Source organism: Pogona vitticeps, chromosome 4 (assembly GCF_051106095.1).
Source record: "Pogona vitticeps strain Pit_001003342236 chromosome 4, PviZW2.1, whole genome shotgun sequence".
Classification (NCBI taxonomy): domain Eukaryota; kingdom Metazoa; phylum Chordata; class Lepidosauria; order Squamata; family Agamidae; genus Pogona; species Pogona vitticeps.
Genome location: NC_135786.1, coordinates 190,623,610 through 190,643,768, shown reverse-complemented (window position 1 = coordinate 190,643,768; position 20,159 = coordinate 190,623,610). Strand labels below are relative to the sequence as shown.

The 20,159-nt window shown below is 39.6% G+C and overlaps 1 protein-coding gene across 1 annotated transcript in view; it reads left to right on the top strand.

Moving 5' to 3' along the window:
* The window catches only part of GAREM1 (GRB2 associated regulator of MAPK1 subtype 1), a 100,560-nt gene that overhangs the window by 14,260 nt on the left and 66,141 nt on the right, over nt 1-20,159 (top strand). Inside the window, exon 2 of the mRNA XM_020790962.3 lies at nt 11,148-11,288. Within this exon, the coding sequence (XP_020646621.3) occupies nt 11,148-11,288 (141 nt within the window). The remainder of the gene's footprint in view (nt 1-11,147; nt 11,289-20,159) is intronic.

Sequence of the window (20,159 nt, the reverse complement as noted above, 5' to 3'; positions counted from 1 at the left end):
CCACCGTTTCACCAAAAAGTCCATTAAGGAAAGTTGGAATATCTGCAGTGTTTTTTTTTTCCCATTGGTAGCTCTAGAAGTTGTTCTTTGCATGTACCCCTGAGTTGCCTTTATAGAATTGACTTGTAGTACTTACTAGTGGAAAAACCAAGTACAGTATACTGTACATAATATGTTTCCTTTGAATCCACATTCCTTTGAAAGAACATTGTCATTCTCTTCTGCTTCTCTTGGGCTTCTCTTATGAAGTTGAATAAACAGGATTGTAGATAACAAAACACAAGCATGTTGCATTGTGTCTCTCTCCTTTCCCCACAACCAATCTCCTGATACTTTTAGGTGATTTTTATCAAGAAACCTCACCTTGATATAGCTTGACTTTGGTGATGGTTGAAAAGAACAAACATAGCAGGTTGGAGACAGTACTGATTGAGGTCAAGGTTACATCAGGATTTAGCTAGATATACTATAGTGATAATAATCTTAGAACTGCAAAACTGGAAGGGATGCTATGGATTATCAAGTCCAGCTCTAGTCAAGGAGGCACAGTGGGGAATCAAACTCTCAACCTCTGGCTCCACTGCCAGATATCTAAACTGCTGGGCTACCTAGAAATTCTTTATACTGTATATTTACCATGCTTTTCACAAAACTACGTGAAGGCTAAAACAATTAAAACGTAAAATTCAAGCATCCTTACAAAAGCAATACAGTTAGAAATAATAGCACACCTTAAAGCAAAACTTCCACAATGTAAAAGCAACAGATCTCACAAAGCCATGGTGAAATCATTGTTTTCAGTAAAACACATAAGTCACGGCCTAAACTATGTAAATCTAGCTTGGTGATCACGAGGACATCAGGATTTTGAACCCTTCCTTCCAGCAACTCCCATTGCTACTGAAAATATTCTACAGAAACAGGATTGTGAGAGTGAGAGGATATAATAGGGAAGAGAGACTATGGCCTGTTTTGTGATTACACTGGATTCTGCTCTTGCATGAGTAGAAATCCAGCATTGATTATGGTTTCAGTAGCAGAGTTTGAGATTTAAGATTACATTGTCATATATACTGCTAGTGTTATTCTAAGGAACACAAGCACTAAAAATGAAGGGATCCCCAGTTTCTGCTTCAGTTGACACACTTCAGAAAATGAGTTCGGATTAGTTTGGCTTCAGAATTATGAAAGAAAAAAGCTGTATGATCTTAATTCTATTGCAAAGCAAATCAAAGATTAACTTCTATCAGTGAGAGAAGTAGACATTTAAGTTTTATAATAAATGAAATAAAATAAAAGCCATCAAAGGCTTGCTTTAAAATGTTTTAAAATGTATCAAGAATTTTTAAAACTGCTTTAATAAAAGCATGCATATGATTTTATGTGACATTTTAAAAATTAATTTTTTGTTGGCCTACATGGGACTCTAAAGCCTGTTTGGTAAGTGAATGAGTCACTTATATTCATGTCTTTATATGAAGTTCTAATGTCAGTTTATTACTTCCTTATGATCAAATGCTGGGGGGGGGGGGAAGCTTGCTGACATTTAGTATTTGGCACCTTACATGTTAAAATAAATGGGCTGTAATTCTGCTTAGCTCACTGTAACTAGAAAGAATCTCATCTGTGATGGTACAGGTTTTTCTATACATGTGCCAGGTGCTTCTTTCCAAACAGCACTTCCTGTTCTCTCAGTGTATAAGGCTTTGCTGAAAATCCTGCCAGATTGTTGTGGACTACTTTTACAAATGTGGCAAGTCCACATGTACCATTGTATTTCTCCTGGATGTTATTCAGTGCTTGTAGAGCCTGCCCTATGACTTGGATCCTTCTGGACCTTTTTAATAAACACAGCTGCATCCTACAGAATCGTGGAATGTATAGTTTGATGAGGTACTTCTCTGCTAGAGAGCTAGTGCACTTTCCAGAAGTACAGTCGTGCCCCGCTTAACGATTACCCGTATAACGACGAATCCGCTTCATGACGATGTTTTTGCGATCGCAAAACGATGTTTTAAATGGGGTTTTTTCGCTTTACAAAGATCGGTTTCCTGCTTCGGGAACCGATTCTTCGCATTTCAACGATCAAAACAGCTGATCGTCGGGTTTTCAAAATGGCCACCAGGTGCTCAAAATGGCTCCCCGCTGTGTTTTTGGACGGATTCCTCACTCTACAGGCACTGAAAATGGCCACCCCATGGAGGATCTTTGCTGGACGGTGAGCTTTCAGCCCATTGGAACGCATTGAATGGTTTTCAATACATTTCAATGGGCTTTTTAAATTCCGCTTTACAACATTTTCGTTCTACAGCGGTTTCACTGGAATGAATTAACGTTGTTAAGCGAGGCACCACTGTACAACTCTTTGGCAGAGGATTCTCAGTTCCTTACCAAACCACAAATCCCAGGGTTCCATAGGGTAGAGACATGGATGATAAAATGTTCTAACTGTAGTGTAGATATTCTTTTAATTTTGAACCTCACTTACCATATACTAGGCCAGCCTCAATGTAGGCTGACCTAGAGTTTTGTGTGTACATCAGTCACTCAGTAAAATCTAACTTTATTCTTCCTGATATTGTTCTTAATGATATTGTTGTGCAATGACCCACAAATCATGGGTTTCATTCTTCAAATGTCACCTTCAAACATCACCTTGTTTACAATACTTTCTAAATACTGTTTCCTTGCTTCATATGTTTCAAATAGAAATGTGCCCCTTATAACTTTGTTTGCAAAAGTAGTCTTTAAATTTGAAATTATACATGTAAGTAGAGATTGGGGATAAGACATTACAGGTAAAGGTTCCCCTTGACAATTTTTTGTCCAGTCGTGTTCGACTCTAGGGGGCGGTGCTCATCCCCGTTTCCAAGCCATAGAGCCAGCGTTTTGTCCGAAGACAATCTTCCGTGGTCACATGGCCAGTGTGACTTAGACACGGAACGCTGTTACCTTCCCACCGAGGTGGTCCCTATTTATCTACTTGCATTTGCATGCTTTCGAACCGCTAGGTTGGCGGGAGCTGGGACAAGCAATGGGCGCTCACTCCGTCACGTGGATTCGATCTTACGACTGCTGGTCTTCTGACCCTGCAGCACAGGCTTCTGCGGTTTAGCCCACAGCGCCACTACGTCCTAAGACATTACAACTAACCTGTTAATATTAAGCTTGTTGCTTTCCCCCTCAGATTGGAGGAAAAGCATTACTTGATCTAAGGCATTCAAAATAATCATTGAAAAATAATGTCAATGCAGGCCAATGGGACAAAATCTGGGAAAAATATATACAAGCACTTAGCTCCTACAAGTATGCAACAGTTATATCTATGAGTTACCCCAAAATTCTGGTGAGGAGTTTGGGGCTTCTCTATCATACATAGCTTGAATGCACCAAAGCTTCCAGATTTTGGATCCATGCTCTAAAATTAGCAACATTACAGGACAAAATTTACAAAGAGGGAGAACTTTTGCTTTTATTGATGTTTTCAGGGCTAAGCTTTTTATAAGGTTCTGATATTGTCATATTGTTATTGTTTTTAACCATAGTGAAATTAGAGTTTACTTGGCACTGGAAAAACCTGAATGATCTTAGTAGTTTGAATTAGTTTGCTATAGTATGGTCAATGGCTCTCTCAAAGAAATTAACTCTCAAACTGAGAATGTTCATAGATCCATCAGAGAGATTTATGAACCTTTATCACCTTTTAACCAGTGTGTAAAAATAAAATTCTGCAGGTCAGTCTAGCAAACAATGTCCTCTGTTTGAAATTTGAGATGGATGTTTTTAGTACTTTTTACCATTCTTGTGATTGGTTTGTTTTCAATTGGTTTTTAATATACTATTTAAAATAAATTTTAAAATATTAATACCTTTTCTGTGCATTAAAGTCATTACTCATGCTGTATCTGTATGTTCACATTCCTCTTTTCCAGAAAGATCCTGCATGCATGCACTTGCCTGTAAAAACTAACTCTACACAAGTGTTCCCTAACTATAGTACTTTAGATATCTCTGGCCAGTACCCAGAAGCCCTGCCAAAACAGACAGTGCACAAAGTTTCTGGAAGTTATATCCCAACAACATCAGGATTCTGACAGTTGGTAACATGAATTGGTTTCTATAACCTATGTGGTCTGTGAGAACATAAGGTTGGCATGTATTATGAAGCTTTTAGTTAAGACTGTACTTTTCCTCAAAGCTTCCATAATGTTCTGTGAAAGAACTACTGTATATTTTAAAGGGGTCAAAGATATGATTGGCTCCATGTAGATTAGCCTTTTGAGAAGAGAGGGAGAGAGAAATAAGATCCTGTGCTAGATCACATATTCAGGTCCCATCCAATCTTCTTAGTTTTTGCATATGTTGTAAGTACTTTCTCTAGCTAACAGTCTTATTATGGAAGGAAATGCCAGGTAGGGAGTGCAATTTTAGGATGACAAAAACAGAATTTTTGAAAGAGCAACAAATGTGCTACTGGAATCAGTGCAACAACTGACAAGCTGTTCTCTGTCAACTCCACAAATTATTTCAACATTGATGATTTAAGTGGCAAATCAGTAGTACTAATTTAACAAATTAAATTGTTTCAAGTGTTAACAGTAGTGAATTAATTTCCCCATTTTTAAAGTTTAACACTACAAATTAATTTTCAGTCCTAATGTTCCAAACTGAAGGTGTCAGGATCACAAGCCAGGATCACCAAGTGGGATTTTCAGATTCTGGTCTCAGTGGCATTCAGAGCAGGAGCAAGCGGGCTGCAAACAGTGTCACACAGTCATTCTGAATAAGCAACAACTTGTCTTCTTTCATTCTAGGCATACCTGGCCACTTTGGACTGACTTTCTTTAGTGGTTATATTTATTATAATACCTTAAGAATTTTTCCATTCTGGAAAAGTTAAAACCTTAATAATTAAATGCTCTGCTTTTCAGTAGCCTAACTATAATTCTATGTGGTCACATCAGATACATCAAGAGCTCTGCATGTTGCCACCTTTTGTCTATCCATTCAGCTTCTTCTAAGAAGCAGAACTTGGAAAATGTAATGTCATTAAATGATACTGGCAGGTACATTTATACAGCTATGGTCCAAAAATGTAATGTTTCCCATGTGGGGATAGAAATTGTGGTGCATTTCTATCCCCACATGGGGATAGAAATGCATAGAAATTCTATGACTATGCTTTTCTATGTTCTTGGCAATAAACAACACAAACTGTATTAAACAGGAGATGTGTAATGATATTTATTGTTTTAAATGCTATTATACAGAGCCTGCTTGTCTAGTTTTTGGCCATAGGAAGTGCGGATGTGGGTGTCTAGGTTTTAAATCTTATAATCATTTAAAAAATACGGCATATGCTTCAACTAATGTGAGTGTTGCTTTTAATTATGCAGATATATGGGATGGGAAATAATGGTGATGAAGATACACACATGCATAGACACATGTGTACGTACACACCCCATATGCATAGATCTAATTAGCTTCAATTTTCTTACTTTGAAGTGACCAGATTGCATTCTTCCTTCCTCTTGGATTGTCCTGAAGATCCTATGCCAAATGGTGTGGGAGTAATATTAAATGAGTGAGGATGAGTAGTTAGTGCATTTCAATCTGCTGATTTTATTCCCACATAGGCACTGGAAATGGCATTTCTGTAAATGATTGTTATCACTTATCCCTCTAGTAGGGCAAAGACACAAGGGGTCTGTTTGTGTAGAGCTCTGTTTATAGTGAAAATAGAGAACTGTAAAGGCAGCACCTTCCTTTGTAAGGTGTCTTGCCATTTGCTGCAGTGGGAATTATGGCAATAATTATATTCTCTTAAGTTCTCCACAATAAGCATGAAAAGGCAGTGTTGACATTCTAGGTCTGCACTGTGTTCTTGTATCATCTTACAATTTAGTATGGTTATATATATACTGTGTCATTTATATCTCTTTGATTTGAGGGAAGAACTTCTCCCATCCTCCCTCTCTGGTTAGGTGGCTGAAATATGTGGGCCTTAAAGGACAGCAGCTATCAACTAAGATACTGTATTTGGTCACTGAAGTTCCCCAGAAGACAGTTCTCAGTTGTAGACTTCCTCCCATAAATAAAAGCAGGATACTTTTTAAACTTAAGAAAATAGTTGCAAGTGTTGTCTTGGTGGCTTATTAACAAGTGCATCACTACTTAGTTTCCTTATTATTAGAATGCATTAGGATGCTCCCCATTCTTATCCAGTTTTAAATATGTGTGTAAATCAGACTTTGAGGAACCGCTGCATTAGCAAATTAAACCTGATCTGAAGGGAGTGTTTTTCTATATGTCTCATATTTAGAAAGCCTGCAGTTCTTTGTTTCTGTTTTTTTTTCCCTAACACTTCTGAGATTGGACTATATTTTAATTATAAAAATAAAAATACAGAAATATTGAACTAAAGAGAAGTACAAAGAAATATAACTCTGCTTTCATTTTCTTGTTTGAGTGCTAAATTATTTGTTGTTGTTTAGTCGTTTAGTCGTGTCCGACTCTTCATAATCCCATGGACCAGAGCACTCCAGGCCCTTCTGTTTTCCACTGCCTCCCAGAGTTGAGTCAAATTCATGTTGGTAGCTTGAATGACACTGTCCAACCATCTCATCCTCTGTCATCCCCTTCTCCTCTTGCTTTCACACTTTTCCAACATCAGGGTCTTTTCCGTGGAGTCTTCTCTTCTCATGAGATGACCAAAATATTGGAGCCTCAGCTTCAGGATCTGTCCTTCCAATGAGCACTCAGGGTTGATTTCCTTCAGAATGGATAGGTTTGTTCTCCTTGCAGTCCAGGGGACTCTCAAGAGTCTCCTCCAGCACCATAATTCAAAGGCATCAATTCTTCAGCAGTCAGCCTTCTTTATGGTCCAGCTCTCACTTCCACACATCGCTACTGTAAGAACCATAGCTTCGACTATACGGACCTTTGTCAGCAAGGTGATGTCTCTGCTTTTTAACATGTTGTCTAGGTTTGTCATCGCTTTCCTCTCAAGAAGCAGGCGTCTTTTAATTTTGTGGCTGCTGTCACCATCTGCAGTGATCATGGAGCCCAAGAAGGTAAAATCTGTCACTGCCTCCATATCTTCTCCTTCTATTTGCTAGGAGGGGATGGGGCCAGTGGCCGTGATCTTAGCTTTTTGGTGTTGAACTTCGGACCATTTTCTGCGCTGTCCTCCTTCACCTTCATTAAGAGATTCTTTAATTCCTCCTCACTTTCTGCCATCAGTGTGGTATCATCTGCATATCTGAGGTTGTTGATATTTCTTCCGGCAATCTTAATTCAGTTTTGGGATTCCTCCAGTCCTGCCTTTCGCATAATGTATTCTGCATAAAAGTTGAATAAGCAGGGAGACAATATATAGTCTTGTCGTACTCCTTTCCCAATTTTGAACCAATCAGTTGTTCCATATCCAATTCTAACTGTTACTTCCTGTCCCACACATAGATTTCTCAGGAGATGGATAAGGTAGTCAGTAAGGCAGTCAATAAAGCAATCAATAAAGCATAGTCAATAAAGCAGAAGTAGATTTTTTTCTGGAACTCTCTAGCTTTCTCCATAATCCAGTGCATATTAGCAATTTGGTCTCTAGTTCCTCTGCCCCTTCAAAATCCAGCTTGTACTTCTGGGTTTTCTCAGTCCACATACTGCTGAAGTCTGCCTTGGAGGATTTTGAGCATAATCTTGCTGGCATGTGAAATGAGTGCAGTTGTACAGTAGTTGGGGCATTCTTTGGCACTGCCCTTCTTTGGGATTGGGATGTAGACTGATATTTTTCCAGTCCTCTGGCCAATACTGAGTTTTCCAAACTTGCCGGCATATTGCGTGTCGCACCTTAACAGCATCATCTTTTAAGATTTTAAATAGTTTGACTGGAATTCCATCACCTCCATTGGCCTTCTTGTTAGCCATGCTTTCTAAGGCTCACTTGACTTCACTCTCCAGAATGTCTGGCTCAAGGTCAGCAACCACGCTATCTGGGTTGTTCGGGACATCCAGATATAATCCTGGTATAATTCCTCTGTGTATCCTTGCCACCTCTTCTTGATGTCTTCTGCTTCCCATTTTTGTCCTTTATTATGTCCATCTTTGCACAAAATGTTCCTTTAATATCTCCAATTTTCTTGAACAGATCTCTGGTTTTTCCCTTTCTATTATTTTCCTTTATTTCTTTGCACTGTTCATTTATAGATACCTATAAAGTTACCTGTGTGTTGGATAGATAGCTTTATAGGTGCTCATGGTATGTAGTGAAGTCCTGATTGACAACATCTAGAAATTCCCTGCAGCAGCCATAAGCTTGAATATATCTTGATCTGGTTTCAGAAAGGATGTTGCATGTTATAGGCAACAGTGGTCTGTGACTGGAGCAGGGGAGCAGCTCACCCTAAAAAGTCTGTGTGAAATGCTCCTTTTGCTTAGACTATGAGCACAGCAGGTTGTAAATAAATCTCACTAAATAAGTCTTCCCTAGCTTCCAAACCAAGAAGTATCATGTAGCAAACTGTGAACCTTTGTTAATTCCCTACACTTCCCACTGCCTGGAGCATACAAAGTATGTGTAGGCAGAAAGGCATCTTGAAGCTCCACTTTGTGTATGCCACCCAAGGAAGGGAGTAGAAGTTTACAAGTTGTATGGAGTTACTGCACGCACAGTGTATGGTGACCTGGTTCCCACAGGGAAAGAATTATGGAGCAAGTAGAGGAGTGACTAAATTATATTAGAATACTGCAATGATATTGTACAACAAAATTTCTTTGAATCACCAAACAGGAATTTGAGGTGGATAGTTATACAGTGGGGTCTTGACATGAGAACTTAATCCGTATTGGAAGGCGGTTCTCAAGTCAAAAAGTCTGTAAGTCAAGTCTCCATTGACCTACAGTGCATTGAAAACCGATTAATCCTGTAACAGGCCGTTTTTGTTCCATTTTGGTTTTTTTCTGGTCTGTAAGTCAAATCTCAGTCTGCAAGTCAAACCTAAATTTTGCGGCCAGAGAAGTCTGTAACTCAAAAAGTCTGTAAGTCAAGCCGTCTGTAAGTCAAGGGTCCACTGTAGAATGAATACATTGTTGTAAGTTTCTCTTAAAACCATAAAACATGTTTAGAGAGGACTAAAGGTAAAGGTAAAGGTTCCCCTTGACAATTTGTCCAGTCATGTACAACTTTAGGGGGCGGTGCTCATCTCTGTTTCCAACCCATAGAGCTATCATTTGTCCGAAGACAATATTCCGTGGTCATGTGGCCAGCGCGACTAGACACAGAATGCTGTTACCTTCCCACCATGAATGAATACTTTATTGAATGGTGGTACCTATTTATCTATTTGCATTTTTGCATTTTGCATGCTTTCGAACTGCTAGGTTGGTGGGACCTGGGACATGCAATGTGGGCTCACTCCATCACTTAGATTCGATCTTACAACTGCAGGTCTTCTGACTGTGCAGCACAGAGACTTCTGCGGTTTAACCCGCAGCATCACCACATCCCTTTTTAGAGAGGACTACTACTAAATTTAAAATCTTACTGGTTCTGGCTTTTGTCTCTATAGGATTCCTACAGTAAATTAATTTCTATTAGTGTCATTAATGACACTACTCTTGTCATTTTCAGAAATTAGAAAATAGAGGTCATATAGCTTACGCGGCAAGCCCATACAGTATTGTCATTTCTTTTTTGTTGAAAGTGATGAAAGTGGCAGGGCCAGCATCCTTCCCTCATTTTGTCTGTTGTCCACATACTTAACAGAACACTTGAAAAGGGCTTAGGAGAATCAATTTCATGTTCATCAAGCTCATGTTGCTGTAAAGTATTTCATTGGGGATCATAGAATGTGTATTCAGATAGTTCCATAGTAATCATTGCCTGGAAATAAAAGGCTAATGAATTTCTTCATGTGCCTGTCTCATAAAGCTAGCACAATCATTTCTATAAATCTCTACCCACCCAAATATTTTCCCATGGCAGTTTTTCTGTGAGCAACTTTTCCTTTTTTAAAAAACACAAACCATTTCATTCAGTTAATTAATGAAATAATGTACAAAGCAGAATGTCAAATGTTGCTCCTGTTGTAGCAATGGAGCTGAGTACGGTAACTGCATCCTTCAGTACTAGTTTTGAACCATAAGTATTTGAATGTTAATCCGGTTGCCTGAATCAGAAGCTAAATCCATTTGTGGGTTTTAACTAGAGTAGGCCCATAGAATACATCATAACTCACAATAGAGCAATTGATTCAGTGGGTCTACGGACCTTGGAACTAACAATAGAAAAGGGAATTTGTTGCATAAATGTTCCACTCCCCTCAATCCATGGATTACCAAAATGTTCTTGGAAGCTATGAACCAGTGTAGCATTCCAGTGTTGGTTTAGTGAGTAAGGGATAGTTTTAGAGTCTTCAGTGGAAAATACAGATGAAAATGTATGTCTTTACCCTGGTTAGTGTTGGGGGTCCCTTCACTCTAGCAGCTAGAGTTAGCTTGCAGGATCTTACTACAAATTGAAAAGTTAAAGCAACTTGCAGTATTCTGTTGATTTTTTTAAAATGCAGAGCCTCTTCACATCACTGCTTCCATTCATGGTAGCTGTGAAAGAATTCTTGCCTATGTTGGCTCCCAGCTATTGAGGCATATGGAAACCAGTAATACGTGTTTGCTGGTAGGATTCATCCTCTGTCACACCCTGCAGGAGCTTGAAAAGTAACATATCCAGCGTCTTCACCAGCCAGTAGATGCCCAGTGGCCCTGAGATGGTGAAACAGTGATAATAGTAGGACTGAAAAGCAAGAGCATAATTATCATGATGTCATATATTTAACTTTGGATTTTAATTTTGTCCTGTAAATACTGTAACCTTTACAATGAGCCATACTGCAAGTTAACAGAAATTGGCTTTCCAAAGACCACCAAATTAAATTATGGTGGAGATTCTGTTTAAATCAGGAGTCCCACTGCTCTTTCCACTGTGTTCCTTTTCAACTATTTTTCTTCATCTCTAAAATCAATTCCACGGGAGGCAGTGGAAGATAGGAGGGCCTGGCGTGCTCTGGTCCATGGGGTCACGAAGAGTAAGACATGACTAAATGACGACGAAAATCAATGCGTACATTGATTGTGACTTTTTTTTTTAGGAGAACCTATAGAAGGTCTTAGAGAGAGCGATTACCTTTTGGTTCATTCATGCCGACAGTGGACGACAATTACAGCTCATAGTCTGGAGGAGGGCCATTACGTCATAGGACCGAAGATAGAGATTCCCGTGCATTATGCTGGTAAGTGCAGCTTCAGCTCTGAACTCAAAATGAAAATGAAGAGAGAGTAAGTTGCCTTCCAGCAGTTTTGATGGAAAGGTATTGAAACTGAAAAACACATGCTGAAAATGAAGTCCAGGAGAAGAGCTACAGTTTATACATGTATCAAGTACATCTGTATGCGCTTCCACTACGATCTAGCTAGTAAAACCTCATTAACCACTAAACCAAAGAGGCCCATGTCTACTGCAAAACCATCCACTAAGTTCTTTTGACAAATGATCAGTTACCAGCTGTGTTATGCCTAAACATTTTATTCTGCCATATGACACCCTGCTTATGTCAATTCCTGGCAGATTTCCTAGGTGCTTCCAAATAAGCATGAAAATTTTGGAAATGGTGCCAGCTGGAGGCGCACTGTCTTTATTTATGTCTCCGTTGTAAGCAACTATTGTTGCCTGCCCTATCACAATGTGGCAAGTGTATGCATGCCTCCCATCTCTGTTAAGTTCTAAAAGTTACTTGTTAGAATCTAGAATGGAGAACTTCCTGGTAGTGGTTCTGTTGCTTTACAGGTTTGGCAAGCCTTTGCCTCTTCTCTCTGTTAATGACCAAGACTCATTAATAGGATAGGCACAAAGAAATAAGGACGTAGCTTCTATTCTTTTGATAGTTGTACAGAAGAAAGAATTTCAGAAGTGTGTAGACCAGATGTAAGCAACATCTAGAGGTCTGGGAGCCTGTCCCCTGAGCCTGCCCCCCGCCCCATGTCCACCCTACTCACTAGAACTCTTTCCAAGGTGTGCTTTTTAAAGGCATATGCTATTGATGTAACTTTTTTTCTCATTCCTGTTAAGTTTTTTTTCTGTTATTGCTGGGCTACGTTTGGGGTTCAGATCAGAACTTTGCTGACCATTAAAGATTGACCATGGCCTATATTGAAATACCTAAGACTGACCTGATACATTCAGTCCACGGGTAATGGACAAGTAGCTTAAATCATCAGCCCTTCTTCTTTGAAATGTGTCCCTTCCATTACAGAAATGGAAGCAGCAGCAGTGAGAGAGGAGTAGAGGGAGAGAAGACATGGGCACATATAGGCAAAGCATTGACAGTCATACATATTACTGGTATTCTGTGCTGCTGTAGTCAACCCCAGTTTGCTCTAATGTTAGGGCATCCCTGAGGCCAGTTTCTTAGTGTGGAAATGCTGAAGCTCTATGGATTAATTGGCAGGCTTTTTTTTAATTTTGGAAATGCAATTAAATGCTAATGTAATGGAAAGAGTACTTCCTGGAGCCTTTGTAATTTGAAGACCCAATGATGACAACACCTTACTCACATTTATGATGATATGCTATCTCACCTGTGAGAGACTTTTAAAGAAGGCTTTTTTGGGGGGGTCACTGATTACCTTGGAATGCTTGCATGGTTCCTTCGGAAAGCCATTACTCATGGAACGTTTTTTTAATGACAGTAAAACCCAGGAATGGCAACTAAGAATTAAGTTTCTCTCTAGTGCAGTTCAGCATAATTAAAAGATGGCTAGCATTATTTGCCCCCTTAACATAACAGAAAAAAAGCTCATATGCACATGATGAAATTATATCAGCAGTGTTATGCACATCAGTTTATTTAATATGTTCAGAACAGTGAACATTTGCATAGTTCAAAGGTGGCAGGGTTGTTGTTGTTTGCCAGAACATTGTGTCTTTGCCCAGGGTAAAGATGCCGAGCCTTAAGGAGTGCAATTCTTTGTGTATACCTTACTATGAAATAGATCAAGGAAGGCTTTCTGGACAAAATAGCATTTGTTTCCTTGATGGGCCAGCATATAGAATTAGGGAGATTGATTTTGGTTGCTTTTTGGTTAAGAATGTATCATTATTAACCTTTTATACTTTAAAATGTTCGCCATTGTTAATTTATCGTTTATCATTTTCATTCGGTTTCTATTCCAGTGGTAGAGATTTAAAAGCTGTGGTTGCAAACAGAAGCCATGTGATTTTTCTGCTTTTTTTCTGCTTCTGATTTTTCTATTCCACAGTGATGGAATAGATATTGTACTCTTTGAGAGCTCAGTTAACAAACAGGAGTGCTTTTATATATGGAGATTAGACTCCATATAGGAGAAGGAGAGAAAACCTGAATCTTACATGCATTTCAGCTGGCAGTACTCTGCTATGTAAGTAAGGTGATACAATGGGACATCCAGTGTTCTCTGCTCTCCTGTCTTGGTGCCTTGTTTCTCAGGAACCTCAGTATACTAGGGGAAATAATGGCTAGAAGTAGAGCAGTTTAGAGGTAATGAGCACCTTCAGTTTGGTCCTTATTCTCAGGGCTGCTGAAGATGATGTTAGCAGAGTTTTTTCCAACTCTGTGTAGGTTTGGAACATATACAGTAATAGAATGCACAGATAGAACCATCATAACATTAATAATTGTGTAACATCAAGTCAATTCTGACTTACTGCAACCCTTTTCAGGAGTTTTCTAAGTAGATAATAGAAGTGGTTTACCATTCTAGGCTCTAGGCCACACAGGCTAGCTCTCCTGAGATGCAAAGTGGGGAATTGAACTCACAACTAGAGATGGGGGTATTCGTATATGAATACGAATACCCCCGCACAGGTGGACATAACGAGGGTCCAGCCCCATGGAGCCGGATGGTCCACTCACCAATCTGCCACAGCCGTGAGTGCCCTGGAGCCTTCCAATGGCTCCATAGATTGCATTTGGCAAGCCACTCTTCAACCTAGCAGAGAGGCATGTCGTCCCGCCTCCTACCAGGAGCGGTGAGCTGAACGCGATCTCCAGAGCCATTGGAAGGCTCCGCAGCACCCGTGGCTGTGATGGGTCCGTAAGTGGACCATCCGGCCCCATGGGACTGGACCCTTGTTATGTCTTTCTGTGCAAGGGTGTTCCATCTCTACTAACAAACTCTGGCTCCACAGTCAGGTACAATTTCAAAAAGGCAGAAGGGGAGAAGATGGGGGGCAGATTGCCTGTGACTGTCTTCTGTTGTTAGAGATGGGCCATAAATTCCAAACTGCTAGCTGAGGAGGAGCTTGAGATCAACATGCATGCTGCAGCTATTTCCAGCTATAACCTAGCCTCTACACCATCAGCCATGTGACTTTGGGACATTAATAACAGCACATAAATTTGAAACTACGCTCAAGAATGTGATGCACAGCCTTGAAGAAGATGATTTATCATTGAAAGCTTACAGTTTGTTTGTTTGTTTGTTTGTTTGTTTGTTTTAGATTCTTAATAGTCAATTAAAGGTATCACCGGCTTCTGCATTTGTATTGTTTCCACAACCATATGGTCTTTTCCTGATTTTTCCTAACTCACTGAGCTATTCAACCAGCAGAACAGTCTGGTTTTAGAGACCTATGTTTAGACCCTACTATAAATCTACAAATAAGTTGAGGCCAACAAGCTAAATCCATGCCACAGCATCTGGGTTTTCTGCCAGATGAGGGGATGTTCTGTCATAAGGCATCTTTCTTTCTCTCTTTCTGCTTGGAACAATGCCAGCATTACACCATTGTGGGAGGCAGAGATGGAGCTATGCTCTCTGCTTTAGAGTATTCCAGTGTGCTACAATTTCATACAAGAGTTAAAAAAAACCACTTCATAATTAATAATGCCATGTTAAAATCTGGGGTGCAGCTGTTTTTGGATTCCTTTTATTACAGTTTTTGGATTTGATGCAGGAAATAGGCTGCTCTTTGCAAAATGTGTTGTGTATTCTTTTGAAATAAATAATAACGCAATGTTCCTTGTTTTGCATAGCAATATGTGATGGGTGTTGGAAGCCCAGTGCTCCAGGATTTGGTGGAAGATATGCCGTCAGGGCATGTCCCATCATGCTACTCGTCTGAATATTTTCAAGTTTTCCCTGTGTATCTAGTTCAGTTTAGCTAAACTTGAAACCCACGTCATACACAAGGTTGATTGGTGAATCAGCTGAGATGATGAATCATATAATGTCTCAAATAGTTTGGTTGGCTGGGTTCTTGAAAAAAACACTGTAATTGCTGAAATGTATTATGTTTAGCTTGATTTGCTTCAAGAACAATTTCCAATGAGTTTCTGCTATTTATTTGGACCTGCAGCACTTTGAGTTTTAAGGAGGACCTAGTCAAAATCTGTGCAGTGACTGACATATTTTGCTTGGAACATACAGAATTAGGCTTATAGCCTGTTAAGCATTATGCCTGCCAGCCATGTAATGGAATTGTCTTTGAATTGGAGGATATTTGAGCCCAAGTATACTTTTTGTATGCTATCATCTGCCCTAAAAGGAAGACTCTCAAAGAGCCCACTTAAGAATGAAAGAGATGCACAGTAAAAGAGTTTTACATAATGCCTGAGCTCTGAAAATGGATGTCAGCTATATGAGAACAACACTAGGGTTTTGCAGCATCATTTCCGACTACTGTGATGTTGAGTGTTTCTTCTGCTGTCTGTGTGCTATATTTAATTATGCCATTTGGAATTCTCATGCTTAGACATTTTTTACAGATTGCTTGTGTTTCATCTGAATTCAAGGCAGTGGTTGGCATCTGAAAGCCTAAACAGTAATTTACTCCTTTGGATCTATTTCATATTTGTCATGATATGTCTATGCTATTTAATATGATCAAATCTTTTAAGTGGTTTGATCTTGCTGTTTCTGCAGCTAGAAGGTAAACAAAAGAAATTGATGACATCTAGTAGAATCCAATGTGCGTGTAGTCTCAGAATGTGAAAGTTAAAAAAATATATTTATGAAAAATGACCCATGTCTTGGTCAACTGGTTGTTCTGTGGCCTTCTCCAGTGGCTTTACTGTATCATTATCTACTACTGTCTAAAATATCTGTTCCCAAGTTTCACTAAGTGGCAGGTGATTTGCTACAGAACATCTAATTAATTTATAGTATGATCCTCAGACTGTAACATTCAAATCAATTTATAGTAAGATCCTCAGACTGTAACATTCTATACTACATGCTATAGTATGTGAAGGAAGCCTTTCCAAACTGCCTGTCTTATTTATTACTAGCTAACAGAAGAACTTTGACTGGAATAGAAAACCCTTAGTTCCTCTTCCCTATGTTCTTGCTACTCCCCAACTTTTTTCTTTCCTATAATCTTTTTCTCTTCTGCCACCCTACTATATTCATTCCGTCTTTCCCTCTCCTCTCTGTTCAACCGACAGGTAATAAGCATCTTGACTTTTCCTGCTGTTTCCTTTGAGGATTTTTGAATTCTGATACTTGAATTCTGTGTAGGTGGATGGGTGCCAGTTACATTAAATTACTTACATTTCAAATATGTATTTTAGTGTCTCACTCATGTTTGAAACATCACTAAGCAGTAATTCAATAATGACTGTCATGAACATAACTCCCCTTCAGTAATTTAATCTCCAAGGAAATAATTACTTAACAAAGTTCTGCCATCAATTCCCCTTCACTTAATCCCAAACACTAATTTTCCTTTTATACTCTAAAACATTTTCACCAGGCTCTCTTAACCTCTTCTGGACCATTGCAGCCCAATCTTCTCTTCTTGGTGACATCCATTTAAAGATGTGGGGCTTAGGCAGTAAAGAAGGTGAGCTGTATTATATAATCAGCAGTCATACACTAGTGTCCCAAGAACAGGTCTAGAGCCTATTTGCTGGTTTCCTAGTAGTACGCCAGTTCTAGTTCTAAACACAGTCTAATTCACTAGTTCAGAACCTTGGGTTCCCAGATGTTCTTGGACTAAAACTCCCAAGAAGCCTTCATCACTAACTGTGTTGGCCAGGATTTCTGGGAGTTGTAGTCCATGAAGATCTGGGGACCCTAGGTTTGGAACCAGTGGTCTAATGATTTCTTTTTAAAAAAACAACAACCACTGAATTCACCTGATTGCTCACTTCTTCATTGCCTATTAGAAGGTTTGGTGGTGTGTGTTGTTTCCTTTGCTTTCCTTTTTTCTCAGTTTCTCAAAAGCCCACAGGGTATTATCTCAGTATCTGTACCCCGTTATTGCTGCTGAGTTTGTTTACGGAGCTAGTTTGTTTAAGGACCTTATTTGAGTGGCATTCCTTGGGAGAAAGGTGAAGTCCAAATCCAATAAAATGAACAAAATAAATATCTAGATTTCCAGGTAGCCTAGAATATTTGTAGCTTCTTTGATGAGAAACACTGTTATTTGGAAAGTATTATTGGGGGGGGGGGAGGGTTACATCGTTCCCTCTGAAAAGAAATTGCTTCCTGTGGACACACAGAAGATTAGCATTTTTAATCCCAGCATCACTGGGTTTCCATGAGTGGCGCATTTGCAGTGTTACATCCACGTCCATTGATACCCCTGCTGGTCTTGAACTTTCAAGGGAGAAGAATAATTTCTGTGCCAAATGAATAATATTTAGGTCAGGGCAAAAACTTGGCAGGGAACGAAGTGTGTGAGTCAAGGTCACTTCCTGCAAGGATCACTTAACAGCCAAGTGTAGAAGAAGAAGAAGAAGAAGAAGGGAGGATCTGTGCTTATGTAGGAGGAGGAGGGAGACTCAACAGCTGTGTTCCAGCTGGTGAAGATTGTCTCAGCCCTGGAGAGAAAGAAAAATCATCTTATCGTAGCATTTTTCTGGTTCCCCATGTGTTTTCAAGTCTTTCCACACAGCTATTAAAAATAACCCACCATTATTTCATTTGCAGATCATGTCAGGCCCTCCATTACATCTTCCTTCCTATTCACTTCCATCTCTGGTCATAAAACTCTAGAAATTAAAGCTGTCAAGGTATTTAATTCTTCTTGCCCCCTTCTTTCCCCTCACATGTGTTGTTCACAGAGACTGGTCTAGAATCTACATTACCTGACATACTTATTTTATTTTGAATTTTGGGAAATAGAGTTGCATGTCTTAATTTCTTTCTTCACACTTTTCTCATGTTTCTGAACAAGGGTAATAGATTATGGAAGATGGAATCATCTCCACCATCCCTCTCTTGTAACCCTATAAATCTGTATTAGGCCTCTTGTAACTGCTGAGTACCAAAGAGACGTGGTGCTGCGGGTTAAACCGCAGAAGCCTCTATGCTGCAAGCTTGGAAGACCAGCCGTCATAAGATTGAATCCACACAACGGAGTGAGCTCCCATAGCTTGTCCCAGTTCCTTCCAACCTAGCAGTTCAAAAGCATGTAAAAATGCGAGTAAATAAATAGGTACCACCACAGTGGAAAGGTAACAGTGCTCCGTGTCTAATCACACTGGCCACGTGACCACGGAACCATCTACAGACAAACGCTGGCTCTACGGCTTGGAAACAGGGATGAGCACTGACCCCTAGAGTCGGACACGACTGGACTAAATCTTAAGGGGAACCTTAACCTTAAACTGCTGAGTATGTTGAGTTCCTTGAAAGCTCTGTATGTCTCTCTCAGTACTTTAACTCTAAAAGCTCTTCCTGTAGTCCATGACACAGCTAATACTGATCCTTGACATCAATCTCTCTCTCACTTTCTCTCTCTGTCTCTGTCTCTGTCTCTGTCTCTGTCTCTCTCTCTCTCTCTCTCTCTCTCACACACACACACACACACACACACACACACACGGGGGGGGGATTCACTCAAGACAAATAGCCTTTTATCTCTTTGTGCTTCTCTCTCTCGAAATGTTATGCACTCTGGGATATTTCCCAATTTGGAGATTTCTGTGTCAGTCCAACCTTCCATCTACCCATTCTTCAACATCATTGATGCAAGAAACTCCGTAAAGTAGTTCTCGTTTTCCAAATATATTCATACTATTAGGTAAGCAACTCGTTTTTATAAAAAGTGACTGTTACATTTGTAATGGATATGAGAGTGTTGAAGCTTCAAAAGGAAGGCATTGAAAAGTACACCTATGGTGCTGGATGAAGTCATCCTATTTAATGTTTGCTCAGATGTCCAAAAGTGTGTGCAGAGGTCTAGGGAATGCTGGTAGGAAGTGTGGTTGGAATACCTCCGTCAGCATCCATGGAAACCAGAAGCACTTCATGTCTGGGAATCAATGCCAGTCATGTCAGCCCTTGCCTATTAAAGCAACTGACATCATAGATTTCTCAGACTGTGACTGAATTGTGGTACCAGGCAGTTTCTGTTGCTGAACCAAAAGCTCAGTGCTGAGCCGTCTGTGAACAAATGCTTATTGTGTAAATCATGCCCTGAAAATGAATCTATAACGCTGAAGAAAAAAATCTATATTTGTGTGTCTGAGGGGTAGGCATCATTTGACAATGGGAAGCACAAAGAATAGTGCAAAAAGAAACCTCCAGATGTGCACTGTGTGCTCTTAGGTAACCTGGATTAATTTCGAGTATGTCTGAGTACAATTAATCTTGCAAATTAAAGTAAAAACATGACCTGCACTGCACTCTCTGCAGCTTAAAAGTTTGGGGAAAGTCTTAGAATCAGCACTGATAACAGTTGGATATAACAGATGCCAGGATAATCAGATACAGTATGATTCCAGGGTACTTAGGACTTTTAAATCAGGCCATAAAGTCTCTGAGCTTTACCAGCAAATACGCATATCAAGCTGGTGTCCTGACGTCCATGAAGGTGCACCATCCAGATCTGTAGCTTTTCTTTGTCACAGATGGCTTCTTAAACAATTTTTTTCAGAGAAAAAAAGGATTAACATGCTGTGTCACTATAGAGCAGTGGTTTCCAGTTTAGGGTAACCCAGGTGTTATAGGATTAAAACTCCAAGAAGCCTTCACCAGTAGCTGAGCTGGCCAGGATTTCTAGGAGTTGTAGTCCAAGAACATCTGGGGACCCAAGATTAGGGACTACTGCTATAGAGTGTTATGTATGCTAATTTTGTGAAACCTCTTGCATTTTTCCAGTTTTAGTGAATTTAATT